The 13,204-nt window shown below is 49.1% G+C and overlaps 1 protein-coding gene across 1 annotated transcript in view; it reads right to left on the reverse strand.

The window, feature by feature from the left end:
* The window catches only part of LOC138646122 (uncharacterized), a 437,282-nt gene that overhangs the window by 326,313 nt on the left and 97,765 nt on the right, over positions 1-13,204 (reverse strand). The window contains exon 13 of the mRNA XM_069735585.1: positions 4,591-4,735. Within this exon, the coding sequence (XP_069591686.1) occupies positions 4,591-4,735 (145 nt within the window). The remainder of the gene's footprint in view (positions 1-4,590; positions 4,736-13,204) is intronic.

Below are 13,204 nucleotides of genomic sequence, written 5' to 3' on the forward strand. Positions count from 1 at the left end.
TCATATTCAACTTTTTTGCGAGTTATAGGCCGAGGAATAAGAATGTTAAGGTGGATGCCGATACAGTTACATTCTGCGGCAGAGCAGGGAGAATCAATCTCCCTGCTCTGCCACCCGGCCGATATGGGGCCTCTGAGCAGGTGGGGGGGCCATGGCACCCGTCATTGCAAGGTCAGCTGTACCGGCATTTAGCAGATACAGCTGATCACATTGATGGGAGAAGGAGCGCTACGCTCTTTCTCCCATCATCCCCCTGTCAGCGTCTGGCATCACCGCCGCCGACACTGACAGCGGTCGCGATGACGTCACTAACCGGCGCCCGGTGTCAGGAGATGAGCGGGTGCTCAGAGCTGCGGAGGAACCAGGAAGAAGAGAGGTGAGTATTTATTTTTTATGGGAGCTGCCTTATACTACAGGATCTGTCTATAGGGGTGCTGCTTTATACTACAGAGTCTGCCTATAGGGTGCTGCCTTATACTACAGGGTCTGCCTATAGGTGTGCTGCTTTATACTACAGGATCTGCTTATGGGGTGCTGCTTTATATTAAAGGGTCTGTCTATAGGAGTGCTGCTTTATACTACAGGGTCTGCCTATGGTGTGCTGCCTTATACTACAGGGTCTGCCTATGAGGTGCTGCCTTATACTATAGAGTCTGCCTATGGGTGCTGCCTTGTGCTATAGAGTCTGCCTATGGGTGCTGCCTTGTGCTATAGTGTCTGCCTATGTGGGGTGCATTATACAATATAGAGTAGGCCTATGGGGAGTGCATTATACTATATGGAAGCTTATGGGGAGTGCACTATAGTACATAGAGGCTTATGGGGAGTGCATTATACTACATTTAGGACGATCTGGTGCATTATAATATATGGAGGCTATCTAGGGGGCATCATACAGTGTGGAGATTACAGTGAATGGGCCATTGTACAGTGTGGGGATTACAGTGAGGAGGCCATCATACAGTGTTGGAGCCATCAAATAGTTTGGAGGCTACTAAGGGGTCAGTATACTGTGTGGGTGGTATTATACAGCAAGGGGGCATTATACTGTGTATAAGAGAGCATCATACTATGTATAGGGGAGCTGTACAGGGGGGTTGACTCGGGACATTATTAAATGTAAAGTGGGCACTTATTGTTATAGGGGAACTCAGGTTACTGTGACTATCAAAGCGGCACACAGGGCATTATTACTTTCTAGGGGGCAAAATGTTGGCACTGTATTTTAGGGCACTTACTGGCTGGAAGAAGTTGTCATGTCGGCCTGGGCCAGATGGAAAAGACTGGAAAAGTGAACGATTCCATCAGAAAGATCGTCAGCGGTAAGTCATTATCTGTAACTGTGCTGTCATCTCTTATATGTTCTGTAGGACTGGTATTTACCACTGACAATATGGAGGTAATATCCATGTTGGTCTTTATATAGAGATTATCTTCAGTAACAGCGCAGTCATCTGCTGAGGTTGTCCTCCACTATTAAGGTACGTCACCCAGTTGTAATTAAGGTTACCTGGTTAGGGGCCCACTCAGAAGCTTCGCCCCCTGAACCAAAACCCTAGCTACGCCTCTGTCTGTATGGCAAGGGGTTCTTAATCATTTGAGGAAGCTGGGGTTCAAATATAAGAGTGTAGTTGATCTGAGACATTTGGTGGGTCCAGACCTGTGTGTTGGTGATTTGGTTTGGTTGTCCTTGAAGAACATTAAGTTAAGGTCCCTTCTTGTAAACCGGGACCCAGGTTCATCGGTCATTATAAGATTGTGGACGTTGTCAACCCTGTAGCATTTCGTCTTGCTTTGCCACATAATTTTAGGATTCATAATGTGTTTCATCAGTCTCTACCCAAAAAATATGTCGCGTCCTCTGAACCATCACCACCACCTCAATCTCCGTTCATTTTTTATGGGAATTTTTTGAGTTTCAGATAGCCAAGATTGTGGATCGTTGCTTGGTTCCTCAGTCACTTCAGTATCTGGTACACTGGAAGTGTTACGATCCTGAAAAGAGAATGTGGGTACTAACAACTGATGTCCATGCGGTCAGGTTGATCCGGTCCTTTCATGCGGCACACCCTGATAGACCAGGCCATGAGATTCCGGAGGTCCCTCTTAAAAGGAGGATACTGTCATGGGTTTACAGTGACAAAAAGGGGCCAAAAGACCAAAGCGTCTGATTTCATGTACTCCTGCACTGATTAGTAGCACTTCTCCTTCATGTTAAATGGTGCTAGTTTCTGTTAGCAGTGCAGGGGTTAATCTGTTCAGTTTAGAGACACTGACGCTTTCCTGCTTGGATAATCTCAGCTGTTCAGTATGGGCCACTCCCCTCTCCTATTTATATTCTATATACTCGCTTCTGGCAATCAGAAATTGTCAGTATTAGTCTTATACTGCCTGGTCTGGAGTGGGTGCCTATTGTTGGTAGAGGCATTTTGAGTGTTGATCTGTGACTGTTGCTTGGTATTTCAGCTGTGTACAAATCCTCTTCCTCTCTTATTTGGTTTTCCTTCTTTTCCCTCGGTGTTCCTCTCTGTTGTCTGTGAGTGCATATTTGTATGCTTGGTATTTCATTTATCCCTGAATGTACTCCCATATTAGTCTAGTTTGTGTATATACATACATTATTACTCTCCACTTCCCTGGGTGGGGAAGGGGGACAGATATAGGGCTGATCCAGAAGTTCAGCAAGGTACGTGGCCCCGGTGTCTTCACAATCAGAAGTAATCTGAGTAGCAGGGATAGCTAGGGCACCCCTACCGTTAGGGACAGGAACGGAGCCCCTGGAACTGGGCATTTTGACAAGAGAGTTGTGACAAGAATAGCAATATGAGGATTTAAAGCGTACTTGTATCCTCCATTTTACACCAGCTTTCCACTCTGCAGCCTCCATTTCTAATCTGCACTTGTGTCTGAGCTAGTAGGTGGAGAATAGTAAATATGTTATTTCCAATATATATGGTACACAGAAATATGAGGAATTCCTGCTCTGCTGTATTTATGGAGCACATGCTCAGAAGCAGCAGCAGCAAGCTGGATATCGTACAGCTGCACTGAGATATGTAGCTGTGAATTCAGCTCTGGAAACTAAATTATTATAGCACTTGTAAAAGCACTGCAGCCCCTTTGGTGAGAGTCTGAGCGGTCATACCTGTGCCAATCTTAATTTTATGGCATATTTTATAAATTTGTTAACTTTGCACTTTAGCAATAACAAAATAACAGTATGAATATGCATAGCAAAATAGTTTATTCCTCCTTCAATAACATTCTTTACACTTTTCTATGTGATGTAATCTTCCATTCCCGCCAACAAAAATGTCATAAATTCAACCATGTTTTATGGGTTCTTACTATAATACTTTTACATGGAGTATCAGCCTACATGTGTGGCATTATCGCCAAGCGTAATTTTTCTTAGTAGCTTACCCTGCAGGTATAATCAGACTGTTTCAGTTTTGGATGTCAGCCTTGCTATTTAATGCAGACTAATAAAAATCAGACTTTCCATAGGAGCGGAGGAAGTGAGGGAGGTGAGGGTTGGGGTGTTTAATTAAAAACTGTAGAACAGCCACAGGCATGAAATGTGCAGAGAGTGCCAATAGTTGGCACATTTGTACTTTTAAAGTTGTAGAATTCTAATAACTAATTTGGCATGCCAGCTTGCCACGGCTAATGTCTTACATCAGTTATTGTCGGCTCAGGGAGGCATTACTAGTAAAAAAAAACTACTGTAATGTATAATGCAGAAAATGAAGAGCTGCTCCACCACTCCACTGCTGATGAAACAATATGCCCGTCTAATAGCAATAGATATATTAGGCAAATGTGGGAAAAGTTATATATAATATAAATATACATATATAATACAAAGTCTTGATGGACAAATAAGACCAACAAAGTTTTCATATACTTTTTTTTCCTATTGTAATTAATTTGATTGAGCATTTAAAGGGAATATGTCAGAAGGTCTTTGATATTTACTCTGAGGGCAGCATAATATTGGGCAAGACAGCCTGATTTCAGGGATGTGTCACTTACTAGGCTGTGTGCTGTAGTTTCAATACAATCAGTGTTTTATCAGCAGGAGAATATTTCTACAGGACTAGGTCTCACGTGCATGGCAGGCTATTCTGTATAACCCCGCCCCCACCACTGATTGGTAGTTTGGATGTGGGTGTGGTTATAAACAGCTCAGCATTTAAGCACTACTATATGCTACAACAGAGAACACAAGGAATCTAGAAAAACTGCATCAAGCAGCTCAGTAAGTGACATATTGCTGGAATCCGGGTCTCATACCCTACATCATGCTGCTCTCAAACAACATAGCAGAAACCTGGTGCCAGATTCCTTTTAATAACTTTGCGCGCACAGTTTGCAAGGCAGCAGAGTTTTTGGTGGATGAATCTCTAAGCTAATGAGGCGAATAGTAGCGTCCCTGTAGAAGAGCTGGAAAACAATATCCAAAATATCACCATAAGTAAAGCTGGACATGGATTGATCAGCTAGTCCAATGCTGGTATGTGAAGTTTAAAGTCTATACCAAAAACACATTTTTGACACATGGACTGAATTCGCATTTTTTGGCCTTACCTTGTGTTGATGTCTCATGTCGGAGTGTTTGTCGCACTAAATATATTAGTTCTTGGCTTGGACACTTCATAGCAGTATAGTATGCCGCAATCCGTATCTCTTCTGACTCTTCCAGGTCGCGGTACAGCTGAAATAACGTGTCCCGCTACGAACAAGTGAAATTCAGATTAAAGTCTGAGACTACCTCAGTAATCTGTAATCTGTGATAATGACGGATGATACTGCAAAAGACTAGGAATGAAAACAAGATAGATTGAGGGTATGTGCACACGTTCAGGTTTTTTCGTGTTTTTTCGTGATAAAACCGCATTAGAAACTGCAGACATATGCATCCTATCATTTAGAATGCATTCTGCAATTTTTGTGCACATGATGCGTCTTTTTCCGCGAAAAAAACGCATAGCGGTAAAAAAAAGCAGCATGTTCATTAATTTTGCGTTTTTTTTCGCGTTTTTCCCGCTATTCTATGCATTTGGAAAAAACACAAGAAAAAACGCATCAAAAACGTGCAAAAAAAACGCATGCGGATTTCTGGCTGAAATAGGGATTTTTGTGTACTCACCGTAAAATCCTTTTCTCCGAGCCATTCATTGGGGGACACAGACCGTGGGTGTATGCTGCTGCCAATAGGAGGCTGACACTAAGTGATACAAAAAAAGTTAGTTCCTCCCCTGCAGTATACACCCTCCTGCTGGCTCTCAGCTAACCAGTTCGGTGCAAAAGCAGTAGGAGATCAATAACAATATATGAGCGTATAGCATGTCATATTATATATGAGAGTATAGCATGTCAGATTATAAAAAACAATCATAAGCTAATAACAGGGTGGGAGCTGTGTCCCCCAATGAATGGCTCGGAGAAAAGGATTTTACGGTGAGTACACAAAAATCCCTATTTCTCCTTCGCCTCATTGGGGACACAGACCGTGGGACGTCCCAAAGCAGTCCCTGGGTGGGGACAACAACAGATCAGGCCCTGTGTAACCGCTACTTACAAGTGCGCCACCGCGGCCTCCAGAGTCCGCCTGCCCAGACTCACATCTGTGGAAGTGTGGGAATTATAGTGCTTCAAGAATGCATGCGGACTGGACGAATCCGCAAGCTTGCAGGCGTGCCTTGCTGACGCCTGGTGCCTAGAACCCTTGATAGACAGGGAGATAGGCTGACATCTAGCACGGAAGGACTCCTGGATGGTGAAAAGAATTCACCATGTTATCATGGTCGATGAAATGGCTAAACCCTTCCTGAAAATGTCAGGAAGCCTTCCTCTACCGTCAGGAAGCCCAAATAAAACGTCCAACCTTCAGAAGGACGCCGTCCTCAAGACGTACCTACTCAGAGCACTCACTTCGTCCAGAATATGGGGGATCTTATTCCATTTTGTGGACTGGAGCCAAAAGAGATGAGGGAAGAACTATGCCCTCATAACAGTGGTAATACAGTACCACCTTGGTAACAAGGGATGGAGATGGCCTGAGGACAACCTTGCCTCGAAGGAAATAAGGGAAAAAAGTCTGAAAGAGCAGAGAAGCTAGCTCCGAAGACTCGTCAGAGTAAGAATATCGCAGAGGAGAACGGGATGACTTTCCCTGATAGTAAAGTCTGCCCGGATGAAAAAGGAGCCTACTGTAAGGCTCCTAGGAATAATAAGGTCCCAATGATCTAACGGTATGCGATAGGGAAGAACTACGTGTGAAAACTCCCTGTGAGAAAGTCCCTACTTGCGGTTGTGCTGCGATAAGGCGAGCAGATACTAGCTCCGCAAACAAAAAAACGGACGTGGTCAGTGCGGATCTCTGAGGATCACTGGGGCCCCTTTCTGCTTCCGAAAGGCTTTCGGAAGCAGTGGAAGGAGAGTTATGGAAACTGGTACCACGGCAGAACCAGAGCATGGAGAGCGATGGCTCTTGGATCTCGAGACCGAACCACGAACTCGAGTACATTGGCCTTCAGTCTGGATGTCATCCCACCTACAACTGGAGAGCTCCAGTAAGGACAGATCTGATGGAAGACTTCGGGGTGAAGTTCCCACTGACTTGAGGCGGAACCCTGACGGCTGAATTTGTTTGCCGTTCAGAGTTCTACTTCTGGGATATATACTGCCGAGATCACCGAATAAAAGACTTCGGCCCATCAGAGAAAGTGAGGTACCTCGGTCATGGCGCCTGACCGTGGGTACCTGCTAGATGACTGACGTAAGGCACCGCCGTGGCATTATCCAATTGAATTCGGATAGGGAGACCCGCCAGAAGGCAGTGGACCTTCTGTAAGACTACCGTTCGGATCTCCAGAACAATGATGGAGAGAAGAAGACTGGCATTGGAAGTTACTAATAACCATTGAACAGGGAGAAAGGCCCTGGATGAAGAAGGAGCTCAGAGACTATTGTCTGAAAGTCTGTTTGACTTGCTGAAAACGAGCGGAGCGAAGGAAACCGTTTCCATTGTCGTCACCATTTTTGCTCAGAACTCTCTTAGCAAATCGAATGAAATGAGGGGGTGAGTAATCAAGTCCTCAGAACTCTCCTTGCGCGAGCTCCCTGTTGAAGGGCCATGACCTTGTCTCGAGGAAGAATTACCATTCTTCTAGAAGTGTGCAGGCTCATCCTCAAAAAGGATATCTGCTGGGCTGGAAATGAGGAGAACTTGTCTAAGTGTAGCTGCCAGACCAGGAGAGAAGGTATCGCAAGAGATATAGACGACTCAGCGTAGTCCTGGAAGGGCGGCTAGACAGACCAAACAGGGCAGGACAAACACGCCTCTAGAGTGCAAGAGAAACATGACATCCGCCATGACCCAAGCGAACACTCTGGGTGCGGAAGCAAGGCCGAAGGACAAGGTTGTGACTTGAAAATGCTGTTGACGAATGGAAAGGCGAAGGAATTTTTGCAGAGGGCAAGCAACCCGAATGTCGATGGATGCCGGAAACTGCACCTTTTTCTGTTGAAGTAATGGCAGAGCGGAGGGACTCCATCCAAAGAAGGAGGACCATGTCAAAGATTGTTAGAAGTTTGAGGTCCAGGGTCGATCTTACTTTTCATTCCCCTGTTTGGAACCAAGATCCCTTAGATCTAGACTGTGCTGGACAATCCTTATACAATCCTTTGTCAGACTCCCGCTCAAAGGATTTGATTGGCCAGTTGTTGCTGGTGTGAATCAAGGTAGTTAAGGTCTCCAGCCAGGAGACCATTGCTCTAGCAATCCATGCGGCCGCTAGGGAGGATAGAGCGCTGGACCCGAAGCCGCAAGACGGAACGAACCAGATTTGCTATCTGACAGTCCGTGGTATTTTTAATTGATGATCCATCAGGTAGGGATACTGGTAGGTATACCACAGGAGATTCTACCCGGTTAAACTGCCCCATGGCAGAATGTGCGGCTGCATCCAGCAGGTCATAGTCTCTTGCCATCTCCTCTTTTCACGGTGCAGAGATAAAAATTAGGAACCCTCGATCCATCAACCTCTTAACAGGGAAGTGGAGAGGAATTGTCCGCCCTCTTGCATCATCCACTAAATAGTGGTGATGCAGAGGGGGGAGCTCATACGCCAAAAAGGGTGCCTCTATATGTCCACAGAGTTCAGGTCTCCAGATGGACAGGACAGGTTGTCTGGCGTTAGGCCTGGATGCAGAAGAGGAAACATGGAGACGACACTCCGTGTGCTCGTCTGTTGATGGTGTGGGGAGATCGGTGCCCTTTAAAGGACCCGTCGCCCTTAAAAAACAGGCCAGGCATGGCATTCCACGTAGAGGCTTCTGTCCAGTGAATCGCTTATCCGAATTGAATGGCAAATGCTCTCGAGGGAGTTTAGTCTCTGAAGCTCTGGCAAGCTCAGGCAATATCCAATCCATATTCAGAGCCTTGTTGTCATCAAATCATTGGTGAGGGAGCAGAAAACGAAAAATTTCCGTTTTCTAGATGCCTGTATGTTTCTAGATGCCTGCACGTTTCTAGAATACTTGCAGCCCCTGCTAGCCGACGGCTCCCATGTAGGATAGGGACCATGTATATTGGTCCTGCGAGCACTCCAAACACAGAGGGTACACAGAGGGATTCAATCTCTTGGTCCAAGAACCATGGATTGGTCAGTGAAGAATTCCACTAAGGGGAACTAGAGGATAAAGCTGGGGTCGGCGGCGGAGGGCTCCTCGGACTGATCAAGCGCCTTTAAGACCAGGGAATACTGGTCATGCGCCTTTAAGACCAGGAAATACTGGTCATACGCCTTTAAGACCAGGGAATACTGGTCATGCGCCTTTAAGACCAGGAAATACTGGTCATGCGCCTTTAAGACCAGGAAATACTGGTCATACGCCTTTAAGACCAGGGAATACTGGTCATGCACCTTTAAGAACAGAGAATACTGGTCATGCGCCTTTAAGACCAGGGAATACTGGTCATGCACCTTTAAGACCAGAGAATACTGGCCATGCGCCTTTAAGACCAGAGAATACTGGTCATGCGCCTTTAAGACCAGAGAATACTGGCCATGCGCCTTTAAGACCAGAGAATACTGGTCATGCACCTTTAAGGCCAGAGAATACTGGTCATGCACCTTTAAGACAGGGAATACTGGTCATGCACCTTTAAGACCAGAGAATACTGGTCATGCACCTTTAAGACCAGGGAATACTGGTCATGCACCTTTAATACCAGGGAATACTGGTCATGCACCTTTAAGACCAGAGAATACTGGTCATGCACCTTTAAGACCAGAGAATACTGGTCATGCACCTTTAAGACCAGAGAATACTGGTCATGCACCTTTAAGACCAGGGAATACTGGTCATGCACCTTTAATACCAGAGAATACTGGTCATGCACCTTTAAGACCAGGGAATACTGGTCATGCACCTTTAATACCAGGGAATACTGGTCATGCACCTTTAAGACCAGATAATACTGGTCATGCACCTTTAAGACCAGAGAATACTGGTCATGCACCTTTAAGACCAGAGAATACTGGTCATGCACCTTTAAGACCAGAGAATACTGGTCATGCACCTTTAAGACCAGAGAATACTGGTCATGCACCTTTAAGACCAGAGAATACTGGTCATGCACCTTTAAGACCAGAGAATACTGGTAATGCACCTTTAAGACCAGAGAATACTGGTCATGCGCCTTTAAGACCAGAGAATACTGGTCATGCGCCTTTAAGACCAGAGAATACTGGTCATGCGCCTTTAAGACCAGGTAATACTGGTCATGCACCTTTAAGACCAGGGAATACTGGTCATGCACCTTTAAGACCAGAGAATACTGGTCATGCACCTTTAAGACCAGGGAATACTGGTCATGCACCTTTAAGACCAGAGAATACTGGTCATGCACCTTTAAGACCAGATAATACTGGTCATGCGCCTTTAAGACCAGGGAATACTGGTCATGCGCCTTTAAGACCAGGGAATACTGGTCATGCGCCTTTAAGACCAGAGAATACTGGTCATGCACCTTTAAGACCAGAGAATACTGGTCATGCGCCTTTAAGACTGGGAATCCTGGCCATATGCCTTTAAGACCAGGGAATACTGGTCATGTGCTTTTAAGACCAGGGAATACTGGTCATGCGCCTTTAAGACCAGGTACTTCCTTACCCGGGTACTGATGTAGAGTCAATGTGCCCCTTTAATGCAAAAATACTGTCACCCCAGTGTGAGCTGGCCGGGTGGACCAAGATGGCCACTGGGAGCTGCAGAGTTGATAAAATCTCGCAGAGAGCGAGAAGCGCCAATTTGGGGGGCGGAGCCACAGACACGATGTTGAATAGGCCTAAGCCGGGGCCTAAATTTCTGTAGCCGGCGGAAGTCACCAGTGGGTCGTTCCAGGCAAGACTTCCAGGATGCGGCCTACAAATCGGCCGAAGCCGGGGGCTAAATTTTTGCAGCCATCCAGAGCGTTACCTCAGAGAGGTGGGCCACAGGGAAGTGGCTGAGGCTGCCTGTCAGTATGTGGATATCCCACTGAAGATGGATCCACTCACCATTGGTGCGCGTCCCGGCATGGAGCCTCCACGGATGTGGGTTTCAGCGCTGTTCTGTGTAGCGTGGACGGTGCAGGGATAAGCCTCAATCCATCATCCGTTTGTTAGGGAGGTGGAGAGGACCCGTCCGTCTCCTTGTGCCATCCGCTTTCACAGTGGTGGGACAGTGGGGGCTGCTCGGACGCCATAGAGAGGGGCCTCTGTACAGCCACGGAGTTCAGCCCCCGGGTGGACAGGGCCAGTTGTCCGGCATTAGGCCTGGCTCCAGGAGAGGATACATGGAGCAGGGGGGCGTATACTGCAGGGGAGGAGCTGAGAGCCAGCAGGAGGGTGTATACTGCAGGGGAGGAGCCGAGAGCCAGCAGGAGGGTGTATACTGCAGGGGAGGAGCTGAGAGCCAGCAGGAGGGTGTATACTGCAGGGGAGGAGCTGAGAGCCAGCAGGAGGGTGTATACTGCAGGGGAGGAGCCGAGAGCCAGCAGGAGGGTGTATACTGCAGGGGAGGAGCTGAGAGCCAGCAGGAGGGTGTATACTGCAGGGGAGGAGCTGAGAGCCAGCAGGAGGGTATACTGCAGGGGAGGAGCCGAGAGCCAGCAGGAGGGTGTATACTGCAGGGGAGGAGCTGAGAGCCAGCAGGAGGGTGTATACTGCAGGGGAGGAGCTGAGAGCCAGCAGGAGGGTGTATACTGCAGGGGAGGAGCTGAGAGCCAGCAGGAGGGTGTATACTGCAGGGGAGGAGCTGAGAGCCAGCAGGAGGGTGTATACTGCAGGGGAGGAGCCGAGAGCCAGCAGGAGGGTGTATACTGCAGGGGAGGAGCCGAGAGCCAGCAGGAGGGTGTATATTGCGGGGGAGGAGCCGAGAGCCAGCAGGAGGGTGTATACTGCAGGGGAGGAGCCGAGAGCCAGCAGGAGGGTGTATACTGCAGGGGAGGAGCTGAGAGCCAGCAGGAGGGTGTATACTGCAGAGGAGGAGCCGAGAGCCAGCAGGAGGGTGTATACTGCAGGGGAGGAGCTGAGAGCCAGCAGGAGGGTGTATACTGCAGAGGAGGAGCCGAGAGCCAGCAGGAGGGTGTATACTGCAGGGGAGGAGCTGAGAGCCAGCAGGAGGGTGTATACAGCAGGGGAGGAGCTGAGAGCCAGCAGGAGGGTGTATACTGCAGGGAGGAGCCGAGAGCCAGCAGGAAGGTGTATACTGCAGGGGAGGAGCCGAGAGCCAGCAGGAGGGTGTATACTGCAGGGGAGGAGCCGAGAGCCAGCAGGAGGGTGTATAATGCAGGGGAGGAGCTGAGAGCCAGCAGGAGGGTGTATACAGCAGGGGAGGAGCTGAGAGTCAGCAGGAGGGTGTATACTGCAGGGGAGGAGCTGAGAGCCAGCAGGAGGGTGTATACTGCAGGGGAGGAGCTGAGAGCCAGCAGGAGGGTGTATACAGCAGGGGAGGAGCTGAGAGCCAGCAGGAGGTGTATACTGCAGGGGAGGAGCTGAGAGCCAGCAGGAGGTGTATACTGCAGGGGAGGAGCTGAGAGCCAGCAGGAGGGTGTATACTGCAGGGGAGGAGCTGAGAGCCAGCAGGAGGGTGTATACAGCAGGGGAGGAGCTGAGAGCCAGCAGGAGGTGTATACTGCAGGGGAGGAGCTGAGAGCCAGCAGGAGGTGTATACTGCAGGGGAGGAGCTGAGAGCCAGCAGGAGGGTGTATACTGCAGGGGAGGAGCTGAGAGCCAGCAGGAGCGTGTATACTGCAGGGGAGGAGCTGAGAGCCAGCAGGAGGGTGTATACTGCAGGGGAGGAGCTGAGAGCCAGCAGGAGGGTGTATACTGCAGGGGAGGAGCTGAGAGCCAGCAGGAGGGTGTATACTGCAGGGGAGGAGCTGAGAGCCAGCAGGAGGGTGTATACTGCAGGGGAGGAGCCGAGAGCCAGCAGGAGGGTGTATACTGCAGGGGAGGAGCCGAGAGCCAGCAGGAGGGTGTATATTGCGGGGGAGGAGCCGAGAGCCAGCAGGAGGGTGTATACTGCAGGGGAGGAGCTGAGAGCCAGCAGGAGGGTGTATACTGCAGGGGAGGAGCTGAGAGCCAGCAGGAGGGTGTATACTGCAGAGGAGGAGCCGAGAGCCAGCAGGAGGGTGTATACTGCAGGGGAGGAGCTGAGAGCCAGCAGGAGGGTGTATACTGCAGAGGAGGAGCCGAGAGCCAGCAGGAGGGTGTATACTGCAGGGGAGGAGCCGAGAGCCAGCAGGAGGGTGTATACAGCAGGGGAGGAGCTGAGAGCCAGCAGGAGGGTGTATACTGCAGGGAGGAGCCGAGAGCCAGCAGGAAGGTGTATACTGCAGGGGAGGAGCCGAGAGCCAGCAGGAGGGTGTATACTGCAGGGGAGGAGCCGAGAGCCAGCAGGAGGGTGTATACAGCAGGGGAGGAGCCGAGAGTCAGCAGGAGGGTGTATACTGCAGGGGAGGAGCTGAGAGCCAGCAGGAGCGTGTATACTGCAGGGGAGGAGCTGAGAGCCAGCAGGAGGGTGTATACTGCAGGGGAGGAGCCGAGAGCCAGCAGGAGGGTGTATAATGCAGGGGAGGAGCCGAGAGCCAGCAGGAGGGTGTATACAGCAGGGGAGGAGCTGAGAGTCAGCAGGAGGGTGTATACTG

The sequence above is a fragment of the Ranitomeya imitator genome, chromosome 7 (assembly GCF_032444005.1).
Source record: "Ranitomeya imitator isolate aRanImi1 chromosome 7, aRanImi1.pri, whole genome shotgun sequence".
Taxonomy (NCBI): domain Eukaryota; kingdom Metazoa; phylum Chordata; class Amphibia; order Anura; family Dendrobatidae; genus Ranitomeya; species Ranitomeya imitator.